At 41.7% G+C, this 23246-nt stretch overlaps 1 protein-coding gene across 1 annotated transcript; it reads left to right on the top strand.

Moving 5' to 3' along the window:
- The first annotated feature begins 547 nt into the window (after nt 1–547).
- Nucleotides 548–21661, top strand: LOC107324315. Its single transcript, XM_015884253.2, has 28 exons — nt 548–2577; nt 2988–3211; nt 3569–3733; nt 3989–4171; nt 4434–4554; nt 5306–5419; nt 6010–6178; nt 7138–7300; nt 7632–7820; nt 8480–8669; nt 8831–8970; nt 9675–9812; nt 10026–10246; nt 10747–10904; nt 11053–11280; nt 11848–12183; nt 12951–13349; nt 13725–13895; nt 14229–14383; nt 14826–14966; nt 15448–15586; nt 15853–16043; nt 16351–16476; nt 18196–18376; nt 18884–19035; nt 19689–19775; nt 20432–20578; nt 21128–21661. Exons 1-28 carry the CDS (start codon nt 2442–2444, stop codon nt 21353–21355), a joined length of 4992 nt encoding a protein of 1663 aa, XP_015739739.1. The 5' UTR covers nt 548–2441; the 3' UTR covers nt 21356–21661.
- Nucleotides 21662–23246: the final 1585 nt, after the last annotated feature.

Consider the following 23246-nt stretch of genomic DNA (forward strand, 5'->3'; position numbering starts at 1 on the left):
AGGTTTGTACAGCACAGAGCAGTCAAATATACACAATCTTTCCTGTATGAAGGAAAGTTGCTAACTTCTCATGCTCCTCGCCTACAAGACCTGATGTCCCAGGGAGGCTCTGGTGCCATTTCCTTGCCCCATGCAAGCTGCATTCCCACAGCTGAGCTCTGTCTGTGCTCTGCTTGACTGGGAAACCTCTCCAACCTGACTTTCCCTGGAGAACATTCCAGCAGCAGAACTTTGAGATTTACAATGGAATTCAGAGATACAAAGAAGCTGGCTGAAATACAGAAGAACTGTTGAAAGGAAGGGGTTGAACGCTTAACCACAGAACTATTAATTGCTTAATTTAGAGTATGTTGGCAGCTTCAGCTGAACAGAGCGATCAGGTTAAGCAGTTATTCCTCTCCACTCCCCCTTTTCCTCTCCTTCTGCTCTCAGATACTGACTGGCAGCAAGGCAAGAGATACTGGGGAATAACAAAAAGAAGGAGAAGAAAACAAAATAGCTCTGTTTTATTTGGCAAGCACCAGAACTCACTGGGTGTGCTCTGTGACTAAGCACCAAGCAAAGCCCTGCAGGGGACAGAATAGGCAGCAGTAAAGCCAGTTCCTGCATTCCAGTCTGCTTCGGGCAGGACCTATGCTCAGGATTTCTCCAATGGGGCAGCTCCGGGCATGCTCAGAGACAGAGCTCTGTGCCTGGGGAATGCAAACTGCAACAAGATGAGCTCGGCCACCTCCAGGACGGGGCAGCCATAGAGTGAAAGCTCTTTGGGCTGTGATTTCAGCTCAGATTCCAGCTGAACCCCACTTTAAGAACCAAAACAGTTGAGTGGATGCTTTACTGCACCTCCTCCTGCACAGCACAGTGTTTGCTGGGTATGCTGTGTATATTTATACTGTGTATAAACAAGTGAATATCAGCAGATCCTTTCACTGTAAAACCAGACAGAAGATTCAATAACCCATACGGTTGGAGTCTCAATAGGTTCCTTTGGTCCCACGCTGCCCCAGCAGGGCCATTACTGGTGCCTATGGCCGCACCCGGGTGGCCTGTGGGGATCTTTAAGGGCATTTCCTAAGCCCTAATGTGGAATTAAAACAGCGCCGCTATTCCGTAGCTCACCATAATGAGGATCAGGGGACACTCCAGGCCTATGGGAGGCTCTTGGCCCAGGAGAGCTCAAGTGTCCCTGTGTAGGCCCAGAGCAGCCTGCAGGCCTTTAGGGCCCCAATGGCTCCTGGTGTGGGATAGCCCTGCCTTATAACCTCCCAGACCTAATGGTGGCCATGAGGGAGCTGCAGCTTCAGGTCTGGGTTAGCTGAGACCTCTCCTCTAAGCAAGGGCTGGGGGAGCTGAGCTTCTGCAGCATGGAGAAGGGAAAGCTCAAGGGAGACCGCATTGTGGCCTTCCAGGACCTGAGGGGAGCTTAGGAACTGGAAGAGAGCAACTCTTTACTCATTCTGATGTTAATAGCACAAGGAGGAATGTCTTTAAACTAAAAAAGGGGAGGTTTATCTTTCCTCAGAGGGCAGTGAGGTGCTGGCATAGTGTTAATTCAAATAGTTATTGGAAATACCTTTAAAAAACGTGTTTTAAATAGTGATGCTAAAGGAATAAACAAAGGAGAGAAATGGGGAGTGTTATCTTTAGGTGCTTTTGTGTGTTTGGTTAGATATTTCACATGGAAACAGAGGTCTCTGCTATGTACACAGTGCCTCCTTCATGACACATGCAGGCTGGGGCAGCTGTCTTCTGTATCACAAGGGCAAAGGTTTCAGAAGCATCTAAGTGCCCATCAGTCTGAGATATGGCAGACTCCATTTACAGAGGTTTCAACAGGGTGAGCCACTGGCTGGTGTTTCAACTTGTAAAATCACCATGAAGAAAGGAAAAGGAGGTGTTCAAAACAAGATCCTTGAACTGTGTGCTAAAATCTGCCACAGATCTTGAAAAATGGGATAAAATAACCACAAGTAATTACTATATTGAACACTGAAAAAGACACAGTGCTCAGCAGGGCTTTTGCTTTATCCTCATCATAAATTACGCAGCCTGCCCACAGATAAAGTAAGTGTATCACACACATATTCATGTTTCCTAACAGTAAATGAAGATGGAAAAATCAAGGCTGTTATGGGGATCTTGAAAAGTTCAGATTACAAAGTACAGTAATAAATTATCAGTAACCATAGATAAGCACTTATCAATGCTGCAAAAGCTGTATTTCATATTCAAAATCTTTATGTTGGTCTGTGAACTGCTTCTGTTACATGGCCAGTAGGGGAGTACAATAGGATCAGGAAGCTACCATGAATATTTTACACCAAACTTTAGTATGTTTCAGATTACACTCACTATTAAATATTTAGTGGCTGAAAAGAAAGTTCTCCTTAAACCCTTGTCATTCACATTTGGGACTTCATGATACCAGCTGCAATACATGGATGGCTTTTTTCTTCATTTTGACCGTTTTTTTAAGCTTTGCTTGTGATGATGGGGAGCTGCAACTTCCACAGCACAAGGACTGTCAAAATGGAGTTCACTGCAGAAGAAAACAGAATCTGACAAACTGTCCAGCAGGTATTTGGGGAAAATATACCAGAGATCATGCTTTGCTGTCACATATAGCTCAACAATAAATGTAGCCAGACATTAATTGTGCTGAATGCTAGAGAGGCCCTTAGATAATGAATTAGTCTTGCAGCAATTCATATAATAAAGGGAAGTAGGCTTAATCAGCTACTATAGAGCATTCAATATTATTATGAGATTCACATATCCAACGGCTTCCTTTCTGCTTTAAAGTAGCACTGAAGCCAGGCAATATTTTCAAATGAGGCACGGTTCATTGTGCTGATCTTGATGTTATCGTATAAATAAAAAACACTCTTTATTTAAACAGTAGAGGCACTAACTCTATCTAATGTACATAATAAAGCCACATTCTATTAGAAAAAATGATGATATGCTTTTGGATTTGTTTTTCACAGGCTTTTTCTGTCCTGAAGGAGGCACCACGCCAGTTCCATGTCCCCGAGGCACTTTCCGTTCCGAAGGAGCAGCACTGACACCACACAGCTGCTTGGCTTGCCCAGTGGATTTCTTTAATCCCATGCCTGGCCAAAAAGCATGCCTCCCATGCGGCTCAGAGGCAGCACAGCCCATAGAAGGACAAGAAACATGCATCTGTCTTGGGAAAGGCCAGGTGTTCCAGGTACATGGGCAGTTCTGTAGCAGCTGTTCAGTCCTAATGGTGACTGCTATTACTTCAGACTTTGGTCTTTATTCTTTTTACCTCTGCCCTAATGCAGGATAGCTTCTCTTGCACTAACATCCTTTAGTCCTGCATCTCATTTCTATATACATACATTCTCAGGACTGAAATTAGCATAGCAGATCTGCACATGTACTGAGTTTTAGGGCTACATCCATCCTTTGTGGGAAGGTAAGGATGGTCTGAATGGACCCAAAGGTTTCCTCTGACCTCAGCCAATTAAGGTGTGATGCTTAATGTAGCAAGGTACATAGCAATAGCTGCATTAGGTTTCTAAAACCTGTTTTTTTCTTGCAGGCTCGTGATGCTCACTGCACTTGTCCTCCAGGTTATCGGAGCTCACTGGATGGCAGAAGACACTGTATCAGAAGAGCATATGATATTTGTCGAGATTCAGCCTCCCGCAATCAGGAAGGACAGTGTCTAACCAAGAAAGAATGGACTCACTATTGCTCAGAAAAGGTGTAGTGTTTTTCCATCAGTCAAATCCAAGATCCATGCAAAACCCACCATAAAAGCAAACTCCCTATCTCTTCCTTTGTTAGGTACAGGCAACACGAGAACCAAACTTTATTAGCGTTTTCACAGGAGGTTTCAACTCTTCCTCAAACTGAAATAAGAAGCCAAACAGGAATCCCAGATTTCCATCCTCACTTAAGGAGGATGGGTCATTATTTCTCATTCAAGCTGCTATTTTATTCCTTTTTCCTCCTGCAGGTTTGTAGTACTCCCAGGGATTATCAAGGCTACGACAAGGTTCTTGGCCTCTGCATCTGTCAAACTGACCGTCTGGAGAACATCTGTGATTCTCAGTGTAGGAGGCAACAAAGAGAAACCCTGCAAATCAGCTGTGCAGAGGAAAATCCTCAGCTTTTTATCACATACAGAAATGGAAGCAAGGTAAAGGCTACTGTTATTTTCAAAATCTACCTATTTTTTGCTGAACATTCTAGACTTTGAGTAATCATTTTATCAAACATCATCTTTTTTTTTTTTTTTTAATTATTATTATTATTATTAATTCCTTAGAGAAGTACAGAAAGCAACAAACAAAAGCCCCAGGCACTAGTCTGTTATACACATAGCATATTTTTTGTACCTGGCCTTGCATTGCAACAGTGTGAAAAACTCACATACTTTTTCTGAGTTCTTTTCCTATTAGGTTGCCATTCTCTTAGAAGAATTAAGAACAGTTCTACTAGGATCATATTTCCCTTTAAAAGATGTCTGTTCTTCAGAACAAAGCAAATACTCCCATCCAGCATACATCGTGAAAGCAAGTGGTAAGGAAAAGGATAACAAAAGTGATTGTGTTAGCTGGGTATAGAGATAGGTTACTAAATAGGTATCAAATGGCTTTTATAAATAACTGGCCTTTCCTTCTTGTTTTTAACACAAACAACAAGAAATTTTGATACTTATATCCTGGCAGGATGAAGTAATGCTGAGTCAATACTCAGTCCTAAAACATTGATCTGAGTTCAATACATTTTGAGTGTTCCAGGAACAGACAGATACTCAGAGATTCCCTCCCACTCTCATTTTCTAAGCAGAGATTCATGTCAAAGGGCTCCCTTCTCACAATCCATTGTCTGTATAGATTTTCTTATGGGCTTCAGATTTTAAAGTGAATTTATCGAGTAGAATTAGAAGGAGTCAAGCATTCTTTTTTTAGGTATTCTAGAATTTATCTGTGAGCCAAAAGCACTTTTTATACAACTACATGAAAATTTAACAATAACAGGAGGATACCGTCGTTTCCTTATGGTACCTTGACACAGTTTCAATGACCACAGCCAAGTTAAACCAGTTGCTGCCTAAGGAACAGGTCTTGCAACACCAAACAAACCCTAAAGCCTTTGGAAAAGGCCCAAGTGTTTTAAAGCACTGCCCTAGAATAAGATAAATGAACTGAAAAACATGTAACTTGGTTTGAGGCATTGTAAGCTTAACTTGTGGAGTTTGGTGAGAAGAAAAACTAAAGTCCTACTTGTTGAAAATCAGAAGTAATTGATATTTTTTATATTGCTTAAGGGAGAGGATTTTTAGGAGTGTACAATCCTGACCCACAGCTATTTCACAACTTTATCATGCTGAACAAGGCTTCGTCGCTTCACAAAAACAGGTCTTCCTCCCCAGCAGCTCCAGGTAAGTTCTCACATTTGGATACAAAGCAGATATTTAAATACTGTTTCACTAAGGTTTAATTGGGCTTCAACCATCTCCAGTACCAAACTAAATAGGAAATAGAAACCAACAGACCTTACCATCTTCAGGCCCAGGAGGAAATACTGGGGCTGAGCTCTCTTCCATTTCTCTCACATCTTTCTTTTGTTTTGATCCACTCTTTTGGTTCAGTCTGCAATTCTGATTTACACCATCATCTGCGTAGCCTTTGGCATTTCAGAGTGCTTTAATTCTACTTGCATTTTTCTTGGAGAGCAGGACTTTAGTTCCTCTGTGCCTCCAGAGTTTTCCTCAAATCCATAGCCAAGACAAATTCGACTTAAGAGCTGTTGCAAAAAAGATAAGAAAATGCAGTACAAAATTATCCAGTGTCAGGAAGATGCCAGTGGCATTGTTGTCTTGACAGTATACCTTACTCTGGAAGCCAGATTTGTGTCTATAAAGCTTAGTCATAAAAGCAAATAGGAAATACTGTATCCTGCAGCAGTTCTGTATGTGGAAGATCATTGGTAATGATCCAAACATAATGATCCAAACCTGTGCTTTTACAGTTAATTCTGACCATGAAGAACCCAGATCTTCCCTGGTGCAAAGCCTGAGACCTTCAACCTCCACATCAAAAAATATATTTAGTGGTATCTTAAATCCTACCACATGCATTAATGCTAATGTTACCATTGTGTTCATTGTCTCCAAGGAGCATTACCCAGTTTATGATGTGTAAGTACAAACCCTGAATGTAGAACTTAGCTAATGCATTTTTAGGTGAGCTACAGAGAATATGGCTGAAGTTTTCACTTTTCTTAACGTAGAACTCAGAGGAAACATGACTTGGAAGAGTAGAAATCTCATTATTAAGTGTCCTTCAATGTCTTTTTGGCAGAAAAGACATCATGGCACAGTTGGAAACTGCATGTAAGACATCAGGAAAGCAATATTCTTTATTATATTATTATATTATTATATAATAAGCAAAACCAAATACATACATGCTGTTCCTGTTGCCCTGCTGGTGCTGTTTCTGACCCATTAAAAGGCAGACCTGTCTTAATACTTCTGAAGGTTGACTTCTTACTGGCTAAGGCCTTATATTCCCTCTCAATCATCCTAATTTCTTTTCCCTTTCTATAATCACTAAGCTAAGGTTTAGGTTTTGGCAAACTAATCCAAATAGAAACAAGCATATTCTAGTGCGCTGCAAACCTTAGGAGCTCTGCCTTTGCTGCTTTTGTTTCTGTGGGCAGTTCTGGAGAATTCTTCCCCTGTGACCTATTTTCATTTCATCTCTGGCGTTCATGCAGCTTGAAAGCAAAGAAGTAACAAAAGGGACAGGTAATGGATTACAACACTCTGCATGTGAGTTCCATGTTGACATTTGTGGTGTTGAAACACAAGGGGTCCCAGTGGCTATTTCTACACTTCTAAATATCCATTCTGCTTAGGGTTAATTCCAGCTGCGTTACATACATCAGTTTGGGGAGAGTGGGTTAGAGCAGCCTCCAACACAGTGCCACTGTGTGGACAATTAGAGGTTCAGCACCTAAACTCTAGCTAATCCTCAGATATTTAGTGCTGTAGATGAATCCTAAGCAGCAACCAAAGCTTGATAAGTAAACCTACATATGTGTACACACACACACTCCAGTGACAAGAACAGACTCTTCTGCTTTTGCTCCTAGGAACAACTTGTACAACACAAACCCCGAATTTGACTGGGGGGACTTTCGAAGACTTGCAGAGGAAATAAGAGCTGTTTCCCAAACCTTCCTCTTCTTCCTTTTCCAGTTCCAGCACCCTGGTACCTATGTGTTACAGCTGAGCAGCAATCAGCACAAAAAAATGGTGTGTATTGAGGAAGGCTGTCTTTGCATTTGCAATATCCCCCTTAGCAAAGCATTTGAATGCTCCAAATGATGGTTTGGAATTGAAAGGAAATGTTAAAGATACGAGTGAGCATCTTTTCATTTTTTACATGCCATACTGCAGAGGTTAATACAGCAATACATGCGGGTGATTCCATGCATGAACATTACATATGAGTGCAAAGTGGTACAACTGCTACAAATGTTTGACTCGGTGTCATAGCCAAAATAACACTTCAGATTTAAATCTCTATGCATACTTAAATAATTTGCAATGACAGTGACTGGCATTTTTACTTATGTTCATGAAGTACATTAGGGTCATGCCACTTGGAGGACAGTGTTATGAAGAGGGGCCATTCTTCCCCACAACTCCCAGATATGCTGTGCAGGTGGGCATTGCAAGAAGACAAGAACTCCTATTGAAACCTGACTGGACAGCCATTATTGGAGTAATCACGGGACTTCTCACATTGCTTATTACCTGCGTGTTGTTGACAGTGAGTAACAGTTACATAAGATCTCTTCTACAAAGATATTATAAGACCTTGTGCATTGAACCCACTAGCCACCTGTTTCCTCAGGCATCTCCTATAAACCTGAAAATTTTGGCTCAAACTTATGTTTTATATATGGGGTAAAATCATCCCTATGAATTTATTGAGCCCAACTGACACCCCAGGATGTTTACTTGATACACAGGGCACTTGGAGACACTTAAGGTACAGGTGAATTTCATTCCTATTCTCTGGTTCTAGATCTGACCATAGAATGAAACTCTCCACTGTATGCATATCTTCCGGAAGGACAGATGAGATGACAGTTAAATCCCCCCCAGGCAGCCATTTTTTTATGTTTGCAGTGTGTCCTGAAATCAACAGGCAACCAGATTACTGAAGGAATGATAGAAAATGGGATTTAATCATCCAGCATAATTCCTTCCCTTTGGTTTCAGCCTCTATCTGCTTAGATTAGTAATTTTTCTGCCTTAGAACAGACTATACCCTGATGAGATACTTAGAAAACAGATCCTTGGGGTCTTTGCCTAACAGGCAGTGGTGCATCCTGCTTGTTGAGTGACTGACGTATGAATCACAAAATAGAGCTTGTCACAGTAAGAAAAGGAACTTACTTGTTCATTTTTTGTTGTGTCTTGCAGCTTCTTTGTCAGGGACTTAGCTGGTCACAGAAGGGCACTGCCTGCCCTCCATTTCGAAGGCAGCAGCTGAAATACAGTCTGGACAGATATTCCTCTATTATACCAACAGTCTTTCCCATCAAAAAATATCACCCCTGGCTGCAGAACAAAGGTAGCATGGATGCTGACTCTTGCAGCGCTGGCGGAACAGGTCAGATAACAAAAAGCTAAATAACAGTGGTGCTGCCTGGTTTCTTGCATATATGGAGCTAGCAACGTGCACTGGCCCAGATTTATTGATTGGCATGAAGTCTTTGTTCAGAAAACAGTCACGGAGTGAAAAACACTAATGAATGAATATTTGTGTTTCAGCCTGCTCCCTGAAAAAGGGTGGTGTTTGGGAACCTGAAGAACAGATAGACCTCGAGTCCTTTAACACCAGTGTTTTCTTTGAACTTTTGCTGAGGCAGTCACGGTCAGTAACAGCCAAACTGGGCCATTTCAAAGAAGAGGTAAAGTGTACTTTGGGGCTGCTCATACAGAAAGAGCCTAAACAAGTAACTTTGCTGTTTCCCATTGTCTATTTTGTATGTACTTTCTTTCAACTTTAATGTTTCTAGAACTTGAAACACTGACATGTATCCATATTCTTAAACACACTGTTTGTACCATGTAATACAGTGTAAAGCATAGTGACCTTAAGGCAGAACACTTTGATTTTCTTATGAGTCTGCTCTGCACATCTCCCAGCCCCAGTTTTTAATCTGGAAAATAGAAGTAATACAGATTATTTGGTCAAACATTTGAGAACCGTAGATTAAATTGAGGAGAAGTTAATATAAGTGAATACGTGGTGACACAGATGTGGAGTCTCACTCTGTTATTTGAATTTCAGAATAGTCTCACAGGTGAAATCAATGGGATGGCATTTCACTGACCTGCAATAACTGATGGATCTGTCTGAAATGCTCATCTCATGCATTTTTGGCTTAGGGGACAGCAGAGGGAGCTGCATTGCAGCACGCAGTTAGCAGATGAGTAGTGTGGGGAGGTCGTCGTGCTGTAACCTCAGGAATGCTAGCATGAAAATGGTTTGTATTGAGGACTCAGGCACTGCCATGTACTTCTGTTACATAAAAAGTAACTGATGTTATAGAGAACCTTTACTGCCTTCATATTTTCGCTTACAGTCCTCCTTTCTTTTTTCTTGCCTCAGGTAAAAACTGTATATCGCAAGCTTACAAGTGAAATATCAGCACTGAGAAACCTTTGGGTTATGACACTAAATATCCCAGAAGAGATGGACTCTTACGAGAGCACAATGATGGAGAATTATTTAAAAGCAAAACAGCAGGTAGAGCTCAGTTCAGCACCATTTACACATGGAATAGCAAATGACATCTGCAGCACTCCCATTTCATATACGTGCTCCAATTCAAATGAATAGATGAAAATTGTTTGTAATTTCTGATTTTTGTTATTTTAATAAAAGGCAGAAAAGTTAGAATTTCTGTTTACATTCAGATAAAGCAAGAGAAGGCATGTTTGGATCTTATATCCCACCTAGGCGGAAGAAGAGATGCAGCACAGGAAGCAGTTGGCTGCGGAATATGAGGAAGGTGTGAACAAGCAGATGCAGTTACTGCAGCATGATCTGAAATGCCAGGAGGAGCATTATGTCACATTCAATTCCACCCTGCGAGAAGCAGTGAGGTTGGCAGAGATGCTGACAAATAAGATGGCTTGTAAAAGAAGCCAAACCACTTGGTCCCAGCCAGACTGTACAAGGTAATAAATGTACTGAAACCTTCTGCTAACACTTTGTATTTGCTGGCTGGAAGCACCTGTGTCAGGTGATTGGGTTGGCTTGTATTTGGAAGGGATCGTTTAACAGAGATTATGAACAGCTGTTGTAAATCTCAAATAGAGCCATAGAGTGAAAAGACCCCCATCTGAATCTAGAGGACAACAATCTTTTGAGGGTGTTTTTTTTTTCACTGCCAAATGATTTCTATTGTGATGTTATGCCAGTTAAGGTTGGTGTAGAAACCATGCTCTTAAAGTGTCCAATGTAAGAATTCTGTGATTAAAAAGAAAACTGGAAAAAAAAAAAAAAAAAAGAGTAATTGGTATTTCTAATGCAGCAGCCAAAGCAAATACTCATAGAGCTCTCTAAGTGCTGAAGTGCAGAGATCGTTTGTATGTCCTTCCAAGCTCTTCCTATACTGCTCCTTTGAAATTATTTTACCTAAACTTCATGTGGCAAGTAACCATCTTTTAAATTCCAGCCTGTTAGCCCAGATAGATGCTGCAAGCAACAGGATGTCAAGCTTAATAACAACAGAGAGCCACCGCCTCAAAGCATGGGGAGTGCTGGGTGAAGGAACAGGAGCTCACCTTCTTAACAAAGCTAAAACCAGGATCCTTACCAAACAGGAGCTTGTGGGTAACTACAACCTCTAGAAATTCTTTTCAGTATGATGCTATTAAGCGTAGGCTGGAAGGTGCACATATGCTCCTTTTGATGCTTTCATAAGCAGGTGGACGATAACAGGCTGCTGTTTCCTTCCTCCCTTACTGTGCATTGCTTTTAGACCCAAATGGCAGTGCCCGAGCACCTGATATTGTCTCTGTGGATCCTGTCACTGGGCTGTTAACTCCCAGCCCACACTGTGCCATGATGCTGAGCAGCCAGTGCTCTGGGCCAGTACCCAGTGACCATTTCCTGCATCCAGGCACAGGGAAGGTGCTTCATGTAGCTGGCAACATCGGTTATGATCCCATCAGATCTGGGCTGGTCTGCACTGTTGATTCTGCTTCAGGTAAGAGCTACTATGAAATAATCAAGTAGTTCAGTCACTTATTTGTGGAATATAGTTTTAGTGGTGTAAAAGAAAGAAAAAAGCCAACAGGAAACACCTTGGTGTACTTGCATGTATTTTAACCTTAACAAAATCAAAAGCTAAAGAAAAGCTGAGAAAACTTAGTAGCATGATGCTAGAAGATATTTCACTTCATCTAAATACAAGAATCAATGTGAATAAGATGTAGTAGATGTTACAAGGCTTATATACAGTAAAATATTGAAGTATTCTTTATTTCTGACATATTTCTGTCTGTCTGCTCTTTAAACCATAAAAACCACTATATGCCTCACTCCAAGGAAAAGACCAAAGTACAAATTAAGTCTAAAAACAAACAAACAGCAAAACAACCATAAAGCTGGTATAGAGGGCTTACAGTCATTCATTTAACTCTGGGCCTAAGCATTGCAAGCCTTTAGTATGAGCACTCTCTGAAAGCTCCATACTCTCTATTCTGAGTTCTAATGCCTCCTTGTCTTTAGTGTTAGCATAACCATGCTGAATTTCTTTTGGTTCTACATGTAGGTGAGCGTCAGAAGCCTGAAGTGCCCATATTTCCCTACATTCCTTACCCAGTTTGTCCTGACACTGGCCAACCCATGAAGACAAAACTTCCAGTCCTGTGTCCTGAAAAAATCTTTGGTCTTGGAGGACTCATGGCAGATCCAGTGACAGAAATAGAAGTCCCAGTGCTTGGGGTTACGATTCATCCTCACACTGGGCAAATGCTGGCTGTCGGTGGGACGTACCTCAACCCCATCACCAGCACATTGACACCACTGGAGGTCGGGGCTCCTATGATAGAGCCAGAGGGAGGCAAGATTGTTCCGATCCTCGGGGTTGGTTTGGATGGTAAAACTGGTAGGTGAATTCTTTATGAACTGGTAAATGAGGTATGCACCGTACATTTAACCTGCCCTTAATTCGCTGACTACAGGCATGGAACAGAGGGAACCTAAAGCCATCACTTTCACCTTCCACCTTTGCCTTGTCCTGTCAGGACAACTCTACACCTTAGCTTTTACTGAAAGGAATCCATCTCTTTTCTGTGGTTGTATTTTATCACTTTAAAAGTTAGTAAAACTGCTGAAACTATGAGAGTCATTTGAGATACTACATTAATAAATATGGCTATGACACTGAAGTTGATTTGGACTAGATGATCAATCTTATTTGGACTAGGTGATCATTTGAGGTCCCTTCCAATCCCTGACATCTTTGGTTTGACTCAAAGATGTTCCAGTTGCTCTGTTAAAATAATAAAAGCAGCAAAGAAATACATAATTTAGGGGCTGAGGTGGACGAAGTTCTAGACTTTTTAAAAGCATTTTCACATACATGTATTCTTTATAATTCACTGTAGAAGATACAGAGAAAAATGAATTGGAATCTTAATCTTCTAAAGTAGAAGCTGGGATACTTCTTATAAAAACATTTTATGATGTTTTACATTTTCATGTTTTACAATGCAAGTTATTTTATAATCAGCATCACAAATGTTTCTGTTTTGTTTTATTAAGCCTATTTCTACTTCTTTTTTCTGAATGGAAAGACCAGACCACCATGACCAGCTGCCAGGTGATACCAGGAGATGTCCTGACTCTTTATTTCCTGTTTCTCCATTACAGGAGAAGTTGTACCTCTAGGTGGGCTGACAGATCCTTCTGGAAACCTGATGCTTCTTGGAGATTCCTTCATTGAGCCTCTGAGTGGGAAAATTGCCCGAGTACAGGGAGCTCACCTGCAGCAAGGCAAGGTGCTGCCCCACGGTGGCAGTTACCAAGCAGTGCTGGAAGCTGAGTGGCTGCTGTCCCAAAGTCGGGTAGTGGATGCTCTAAAGAAACTTAAGGCATCAGTTTTGGAAGATACCTGTCTAGCAGCAGACAGATTGGCAGTGCTGAAGGCTTCAGTAGAAGATATGAAGAAGTCTTTCACTGCTAGATTTTACCATGCAATGCACTGCTTGCAAAGCCTCAAGAAGAAACAAGAAATAGCTTCAGATTTCAAGAGTAATGGGGGGAATCTGGGTAGGTATACAGCAGTTTGTTTTAAAGAGTAAAGAGGTGGGATTATAATTATGGCTACAGTAATGAACGCATTTCCATCAAAGGATTTGGCCAAAATATTAACTGTTAAAACCTTTGGAAGGTTTTAGTCAAAATGGCCATTCTTGAGCAAATCATAGGCTTATAGAATGGCATGGGTTGGAAGGGATCCCAAGGATCATCAAGTTCCTACCCCCCACCACAAATACCATGATGAGCTCTACCAACATTATTTGGAAGCTGAAGCAGAAGGAACAGCATCCATCCTGCATTTGTCAGCCTCTGAAGGTTTTTCCATCACAAAACATCCATCTAATATTTTATGTTTCTCATCTTCTCTTGTGGGGAACAAACTAGGTATGATCAAATATCCTGGCACAGAGATGTGGATCCCTGCAGTGTTTGGAATGAAAATCCCAGATCCCGGTGGGTCCAGTTTGATGGTGCCAATTCTGGGAATAGACTTTGACTGCAATAGCAGGCAGCCTTCCCCACTCGCAGGGACCATGGAAGATGGAAATGGAAAAGGTAGAATGGGAAACTGAATTTGATTATTTTACCAATAAAGAGGGAAGGACTTCTCTGTCATCACCTGTATTCACATTACTTTCAGAGCCAAGAAATCACTCTACCAGAACGGATCAGTTAATGTCTCAGCAATTAATGGAAAATAACAGTGGTGCTGACATTCAAAACAAGCAGAACCAGAAAACGGGTGAATAGGAACTAAGGCTGAGAACAAATCATGCTGCAGCTTTTAGCCATTAAAAAAAATGATGATTTTTTCCAGGGTTGCAGCTGGAACAGTTGTATTCATGATGTGCATTCTGAGGATTATATCTGATCTTTCTTTACCCGCAGGCCTCGTCCCTATCGCTATTGGTGCCAGGACCATAAGTCCAATTACAGGTGAAGTTGGGCCTGTTATCGGTGCTCAGACCCACCCCCGGACACACAACGTAATTCCTATAGTTCAGTCCTTCAGAGCTTTACCAAGAGCCACAGATTCAGAGCTGGTAATTACTGCTCCAGGTCTGATAACTTTGGAAAACTCTTTGCTTATGATTTTCCACAGCTGCTGGGCAATTTCACCTCTTCCTATGTCCCACAAATAATATTTTCTTATAGCACAAGATGAACTGAAATATACGTATGTCATTTTATTTGCCTCTTTTTTTCATTATCCATTTTTCTCTCTCTTCTATCTGTATCTTCTGCTGCTGCACTTCATACCTCCTCTTCTATGTCCTGTCCTAACATTACATTATAACTTAATGTAGGAGTTATAACATGCACAGATTCAGGACTGCAAATTTCTCATCTCCTGTGACAGCGTATTTGGATATGTGCTGCTGTAGAAAGTGCTGAATGAAGATTTCATAAGTAAGGTTCAATTAAGTTTGTAATCTTTCACCTTCCTGCAAATGTAAGCTATTTTTTTCTCTCATTGCATTTCAGCTGCACCTCCTAGAGAAGGAAATAAATTCAAGGCAAATATACTGGCATTGCAGAACAAAAAAGGAAGAAGGGCTCCTTAAGGAACTGAGTTCTCTATTTCTTCATGTCCTTGATGCTGCAAAAGAGGGAAAGGTACAGAAGGTATGTGCATTGTTTTTGCAGCTGGCTGTAAAGCTCTTTATGAAGGACTGCCCACAAGCATCCAACTGAAGGATCGCTGATGCTGCACCCAGGATGGTGCTGATCTGAATTCACACTACTTACCTTCTCAACATGATGCAAATCCAAAGTGTGAGCTGATGTGTGTCTGCTTCACTGTAGCCTTTCCCACCTTAGGAGTTTGCTGTGTAGTCTCATAGCAGAGCAGGCACCAGTTAAAACTCAGAATGAGTCTATACACAGGAGGGATGACACTATTCTTAGTGGTATCAAAAACAGGTGAACTGCTTTCAAGGTCCACACAATAAAGTAGAATTTTTCAAAGGCTCGGACAAAGCTATGATCAAATTAGACAATCTCTTGCTTTCATCTGTGAGAGGAAAGAGATTCGCAAGAAGTCACTATTGTACAAGTTTACAACTGAAATTGTTTTATCTGAAATGCTCTCTTTCATTCCTTACAGATAAAATGCTGGGGGGAAGTGAAAGACATTGAGGAAATGTGTCATTTTCTTGAAGGATCCTCTCTGCAAGAAGCCGAGAGAAGAGCTTCAAAGTATTTCAGCAGCCAGCTGGGCACTGCACTACCCTTACTGTTCAAAGGTATAAAGTGTTAGCTAGAAACAGAAAAGAGGGGAAGCAGGGTGTGTGGTGTTTGCTCCTTCCCAGCATGTCAGCTTCAACTTCAGAAACTACTCATGTCCCCATGAAGCAGGACGAGACACACATAGGATCTGGTTATTTGGGCTGTTCTAAAAGATAAAGAGCAGAGATGTGGTGAAGCATATTTAGGGAGCATATTCTTTCAGGTTTGCTCTGTGAATTTCCATTATCAGATGGGCATTGCTGCTAATATTTGCTCCTTACAGCTGACAGAGATGAAAAAGAACAGGAAATACAGGTTCTGCTGGAGATCAGAAGGGCACTGGAAAAGCTGATGCAGTTCGTTAAGAAGATCCAAGAAGAAGAAAAGAGAATATATGTGCAGCTGACACAGAGGGAGAAGCAAAGGGGATGCACATCAAGTACAGGAACAGAAACCAATGTGATGCTCAGACAGGTGAGGTCACTGCTGGGTTAGGCTGGTCAGAGAACTTGTTAACCTTTGAGAAGCACAGAGGTATTGCACCGCGGGGTCACGCTGTCCCATTTCCTCCATTATCTCTCTTAAATCCTCCCTTTTTGAACTATTAGCTTTAGGGTGGAGTTTTAGGCCCTTCCTGTCATCAACTGTAAGTTTCATGACTGTTCTGTGATTACCCAGACACCAGTGCCATGTAGCTGTCACGTTAGCTCTGTAGCCACTGTATGCAACAGAAAATGAAAGCTGGGACTTGAAGTACTCTTATTTGTATCATTTCTTCCAGGTTATACTGGCTCTTGCCTCTGAATTTCAGCAATGCATGCTGAAACAACAAGCTAATGTGGAGACTGCATACACCAAGCTGGAATTTTTGAGGGACTTGTCAGGTATCCAGACCCAGCAGGCAAAGGTACTGACCTCATTCCCAGGCCAATGAAAAGCAGTCACGCTACTTACGTTCTAGCAAAAGCACGAGCAATTGCCGTGTTCTGAGAATAATCCCTGAAAGTGCAAAAATGATTTTCAAATACGCTTGAGTAAAAAAGCCCACAAGTTCCCCCCTCTTAAAGGGACCTTTCACCTCCCATCCCTTGACCTATAATGTCTCACAAATTGCAGACCTACATCCTCTTCACAGGAGAGTCAGTGAGTCTTTCCATTGAGTCAATGCTTTTCATATTGACTGGATTCCATATTCCATTTTGGACTTCTTACATTAAAAAGTATAAAATTAACAGTCTTCCCTAACCTTCTTCCCTTTTCTCTGTCCTGCTCTTCCATCCCCCCGAGACAATAACCATTAACTGAATTTCAGCTAATTAATATAATGGAGGTAGAATGTAGAATGTAGAATGTAAAACAGAAAGCTTTTTTATTACATGTACGACACTTATGAATGGATTCCAGAGAAGCTGAGGATATTAAATACAGGTAATGCAGCTCAAATCATTTGTCTTACAACATCTACAGCAGCTTGAAGGATATAGAAAGATCAGAGTTTGGTACTTTGAGACTGTAACCATTGTAAAAGGCTTTAAGCCACTGAGACAGGCTTCTAGTAGAGTCTTATTGAGTCACCAGTCATTCTGCATGGGAGTCCGAACCAACACTGTGAGGTTTACACCAGAAGGCAAAGAATACATCAGCTTGATGACACCAAGCTGAGTGGTGCAGTCGATACGGTGGAGGGAACGGATGCCATTCAGAGGGACCTTGACAGGCTGGAAAGCTGGGCTCGGGTGAACCTAATGAGGTTCAACACGGCAAAGTGCAAGGTTTTGCACTTGGGCCGGAAGAACCCCAGGCACCTGTACAGGCTGGGAGGAGTTGTCCTTGAGAGCAGCTCGGCTGAAAAAGACCCTAGGGGTCCTGATAGATGAGAAACTTAACATGAGCCAGCAGTGCGCTCTGGCAGCCCGGAAAGCAAATGGGATTCTGGGCTCCATCAGGAGAGGGGTGGTCAGCAGGGATAGGGAGGTGATCGTCCCTCTCTACTCTGCTCTTGTGAGGCCCCATCTGGAGTACTGTGTCCAGGTGTGGAGCCCTCAGTACAAAAAAGATATGGAGATTTTGGAAAGGGTCCAGAGGAGGGCCACGAAGATGATCAGGGGGCTGGAGCACCTCCCCTATGAGGACAGGCTGAGGGAGTTGGGTTTGTTCAGCCTGGAGAAGAGAAGGTTGCGAGGTGACCTCATTGCAGCCTTTCAGTACCTGAAGGGAACTTACTCCCAGGAGGGGAGTAAACTCTTCGAAAGGGCTGATAATAGCAGGACTAGGGGAAATGGTTTTAAGTTGAAGGAGGGAAGATTTAGGTTGGATGTTAGGGGAAAGTTCTTTACTAGAAGGGTGGTTAGGTCCTGGAACAGGCTGCCCAGTGAGGTTGTAGATGCCCCGTCTTTGGAGGTGTTCAAGACCAGGTTGGACAGGGCCCTGGGCAACCTGATCTAGTAAATGTGTATGTTTGGTGGCCCTGCCAGGCAGGGGGGTTGGAACTACATGATCCTTGAGGTCCCTTCCAACCCGGGTAATTCTGTGATTCTGTGATTCTGTGAATACCAGGATGCTTTTCCAATGAGATTTTTAACCTGTGTAAAACACAAGTTGTATGTATTGTCTTGTGATGTTTCAGATGCTTTTCTGTGGGTCACAACACTGTTTTGAAAACTATGAGACAGCCAGATACTATGGCAGCAGTGGGATCTCACACAGTACATGCAAGGCCATCCATCACAGTGTGATCCCACTGCTCAAGTCTATGGTTCAGATGCTGGAGGAAGATGGCAGAAGTTATTTATCATCTAAGACACCTGGTAAGAGAGGAGCTAAAGGTACTGTCAGTTACCTTATTTTACACTGGCCTTTAAAAACATACTGGAAACTTTCGACTTTAAAAGAATAGAAAGAGATTCTCCCATCTGGCAGCTGGAACTTAAACTTCAGCTGTCAGATACTACAATGAATCTGTACTAAATTAACAGTAATTTCACTGCTGCTTTTACCATTTTTCTATCTCTTCTAGATCCTTCTAGAAAGCCTTGGTGATTTTAACTAAATCAGGAAGCCTATATAATAGAATGACACAAGTCATCACTTTTCTAGGCCTTATTTGAAACATCCAGGAAGAATGAAGTTTTGGGGGTTGCCTAGGAACACTGAGCTCTGCACGACTCTAGAAAGAACTTCAAGAACCAAAGCTTCATCAGCACCTTTGGTTTTATATTGAAGAATGACAAAAACGTTAGGAAGGGAGCAATGCAGTGTATTGGGCACTTGAAACAAAGTGAATTAGTCTAACAAAATTCTGTTGTTCTTTGTAGAAACAGCAGATTCTTCTCAGAGTAAACAAGATGCCTTCTCGAGTCAAGAAGGAGAACTAATAGTAGTGGATTCTGCAGCCCTATCCACAAGGGAGTTTGTTGTATATCAGTATGGCATCTCTTTCTTGCAGTTTCTCAGACTTCACATTGATGTAAGTTTTGAAGATGCTGGTATTTAGCAATCAGTTACCCAACAATTCCTTCAGCCAACAAGCTGCAAAGCATCTGCCAACTGTGAAGTAAAATCAAGTTGAAAATGACACGTCTGCCAACAGCAGGAGGTGGAATTTGTGTTTTCTCCACAATGATGTAGGACTGTTTTGAGAACAAATTATTGTTGCCCAAGATCCTTGGTCAGTTCTTGTCTTTGCTGTGTAATCCATTCTGTGCACATCACCCAGTCCTTGCATTACTTAATCCTTGCATTCTTTTCTAACTTGGAGCAAGGCATTCCTTGTTTTCATTTTACAGTTTGTAGCACATTGAGGCTTCATTCAAGGTAGACCATCCAGGGTCTTTCATAGAAATGTAAAACAAATAATTATAAAAGTAGTGACGTCTACAGTCAGAGCTCTGGGACAAGAACACACCTTAATTTATTTCATTAGAAAACTGGCAAGATGAATTGCTGCAGTATAAGGGTTTCTTAAGCAATTCCCTATTCCTTGTGGTATGTTGGCTCCCTGCACCCACTGCAAATCAAAGCTAACATTTAAATGAATTTATATCCCATTGACCCCTCTTACATTGCAGGTCTGATGTGTACACACAGTTTTTACCAAAGCAATTTGCCTTCTCTTTGCAGGCTCCAGAAGTTAACCTGTGTGTTGCCGCCAGTATACCCCTCTGTAACAACACAGGCAATGCCTTTGGGAACTCCTTCTTTTATCAGGTTTGTCAACTTCACATCTAACCAGTCTATGTAACATATCCATTAAGTTACAGACCTAGGAAGTGACCTGCAGGAAGGTTTCCTGGTTTCAAGTCATTACATGTTTGATATAAACATAAGACCCTCAAATGTTAATGGCATGCTCTGGATTTCTCTGAATGTGAACTTTAGAGCACTCTAGAATGCAGAGATTTAATAAGCACTTAATGGGAGGGTCATACTTAGAGCATATTATTAAGTCAGCTGTAGTTACTCAGCCTCAGGTTCAAATTACACCAGGTTTTCAGTAGGTCACCTATATAGAAGTGAGTAGTTCATTGACATTTTATTTTCTATGACCAGATAACACAAAATAGTCAAGTTTTATATTTCTAATGGTGAAACACTAGATAGAAAAGTTTCCCAAAGTTTGCAATAAGCAGAGATACAACTGTCTGGAAACACAATGTGAGAATGCTTTAGATTTCACACATAGAAAAGCGTTCTAAATGAAGTCTTACAATGCTGCAGTCTTTATTATACAGATATTCCCTAATATTCTCTAAACGGACTCTTTTAACTTCCCTAAAATTGAAACCAAAGCACCAGAGGAGTCATATCTCTCCAGCTGACCATTGGCTGTTCAAACTCAGCTCTGGCTGTTTGTTCTGTTTCAGACCTCAAAGAACAAACTGTTCATTCTGAGGCATTGTCTGGATTCTGCTGGAAGTTTCCTCCTGCTCCTCGTGCATTGCTTTGCTCACATCACTGCTGCTGACTTCAGCCAAGACACCAACCCAACCTTCCTGAGGCTTTTTTATCAGGTACCTCTGTGTGCTGCAAATGTAATTACATTACAGCAATGTTGGGAAAAATGCACTTCTCAGTACAATGCAGCCCTTTCCATTCAGCCTTCAGTGCACTTCAGTATTGCAGGAGGTGCACAGTCATATCATTTTCCTCAAAGATCCACTGTGCACAAAGTGATTTTAAGCCCCTGCCAAAACCTGCCTTTTGTAAATGGTGATTGTCAAGAACAACCTTCATTACCTGGGGGCCAACACAAATGGGCTTCTGCTGGTGCTAGGCACCACTTTCTCATCCTGCTTCTATCCTGAACAGCTGCATGTTAACCACAGTACCAAGCATATTTGTGGTCTACATCAAATACTTATGAGACCAATAACATTTTAGGGGTGATTTTTGAGATAAAATATGCTTCCACAAGTAATATTAGGTTATTAAGACAAGTTGTTTGACTTGCTCTACCCCTCATCCATACCACACTGATCATACCCTCTGATCAGTGGGTAGTTTTAAGTGTCATGTTCAACTGCTTCCATGTATTCCAAACTGTTTCTCTCTCTTTCTAGGCACTAAAGACTTGCCTTGGTGAGATGTTCTCTCTCAGACTCCAGCTATCAGCAGTTCTCCAAGGTAATAAATCCCCTGGGATATCTCAGATGTTGCTGAAGGAAGAGCCATTATCCAAGGAAGAAATAAATCTCATCTCCCAACTTTTTGAGGTGAAAGTGAGAAACCTCATAGAAACTGAAGCCCTTGAGAAGATACAAAGAAAGACCGAGTCCTGGTCTGGTTGAAATCTCACCATCCTTTTTTTCCTTACTTTCTTACAAAATGGCAATTAAAAGCTGCTTATAGATATCTGGGCTCCCACATCTGCAGCTATTGGTTCATATAAATCACTAGGACAGCATAAAAAGCAGTGCTGTTAGAAACATATGTAAAGAGTCTATTAAAGGCTTTTAAAGTTAACACTGACCAGCTCTCTGTGTTTGAGGAACCACTCAATGTCAGCTTGTTTGGGAAGAGAAAAAAGCATTTCCTTCATGCCCTTTAGGCAGCTATAAAATGGACAGCTTTGGATGGAGGATGTGATTTGCGATGGTGTATTACCAGCTGTACTTGAATACAGAACAAACCACAACACTTCTTCATTGTGACCTCACTTTACACTACAAAGCCCAATCTCCACAACCTGCTATTCCCAGGCAGGTTGTATGAAGGGCAGGTCAGATCTGCTGCCTGAGTATGTCAGAAAGATGGATTACTTCTCTCTCAGCTATCACCACCTTTTGAATAACAGCAGTTAAAGCTCAGTGAAATTAGTCCAACTTGCTCTTGTGAAAAGCCTACTGCTGTCACTAACAGCAGCATTTCTACTGACTGACTTTAAGCACTCCATGTCTTTAGCTCAGAAGAGGAAATCTGCACTTACTCATCGTCCTCAGAACTTGAGTTTTAATGATCCTCAGAAGACAGTGTGGTGAACTGGTTCTCAGTGGACCATCTGCTTTTGTCCTCAGGCTTCACACGGAAATACTGTAGTCATTTTATTGGGCAAAATCAAAGTGTGAAAGACACAGAACACTTCTTATTCATTGGTCATCACCTCTTCTGCCCACTGCAGCCTCTGGTTTAGATAAAGATAACAAGTAGGAAGACACACACACCATACAAGATTCTAACTTTAAATTATGTCATGACCCACCCAGTATCCTCACATTGTTGTTGCATCATTCAACATCAAGTATTTAACAGTGAGACATGGGTGCATTATTACTGCTTTACAAGTTATGCACTCATTCTGTTATCTCAGAACTGCTGCATAAAGCATCCACATCTTCATCACCCAACACCAAAATGCTCATTTAGATCTCAGTAGGAAAGAAAAAACAGATTAAAATAGATGGATTACGCTGCTGGAGGACAAAGCTCAGTTATCAAAGCTGCAAGAATTAGTTGGAAACACTGCTGCTTGCTCTCAGTGATGAAGAAGCCTCCCACCTCACATCCTTGACCTCATTAGTTACCACCATCCACACTATTTGAAAGGTAAGATAGGATCTGATTGAGTAACTGCGGCCTAATACCTTCCCCCCAACCCCCCCCTTGAAATTGCTCCTGGTCATCTTCTTTTACAGAGCCTCTCTTTCAGGATTACAAAAGTCATTTTCATCACTGCTTATTAGGTAGCAAGATGGAGACTACAGCAAGTAGAAACACCTGCAGCAAGCAGCCATGTGTACTTCATGAGCTATTAGGTTTTGACAACAAGCTTGTTGAGCATTAAGCAGCAAGACAAGCTTCTGCCATTGCTTGTTACCCTCATGGCCCAGTTTAAGGAGCAGGAGACGCTGTAGTAGGATTCAAATCAGTAGGAAGAAAGTCAGAACAAAGCCATTGTGTTGAGTGGCTGCCAGTACTGAGTTAAATAAAGGATCCTAGAGCACAGTTTGGAAGGCCAGCAGCATCCCAACAAGCCCTTTCTTCCTGGAAGTGTAGTCCCCATCCCTCCAGAGCTTTGGCTGAGTAAAAAGACAGCTAAAGTGACTCAGCGTGGTACAGAAAAAGCTTCCTGGGGGACACAGCACTGCAGAACAGCAGAATAGACACCCTGATAAATACTCAATCCTTCGAGAAGGTGATATGATGCCTGCTGTGCTGCTACACCGCCATCTATCCATCCCT

The sequence above is a fragment of the Coturnix japonica genome, chromosome 24, assembly GCF_001577835.2.
Source record: "Coturnix japonica isolate 7356 chromosome 24, Coturnix japonica 2.1, whole genome shotgun sequence".
Lineage (NCBI taxonomy): Eukaryota > Metazoa > Chordata > Aves > Galliformes > Phasianidae > Coturnix > Coturnix japonica.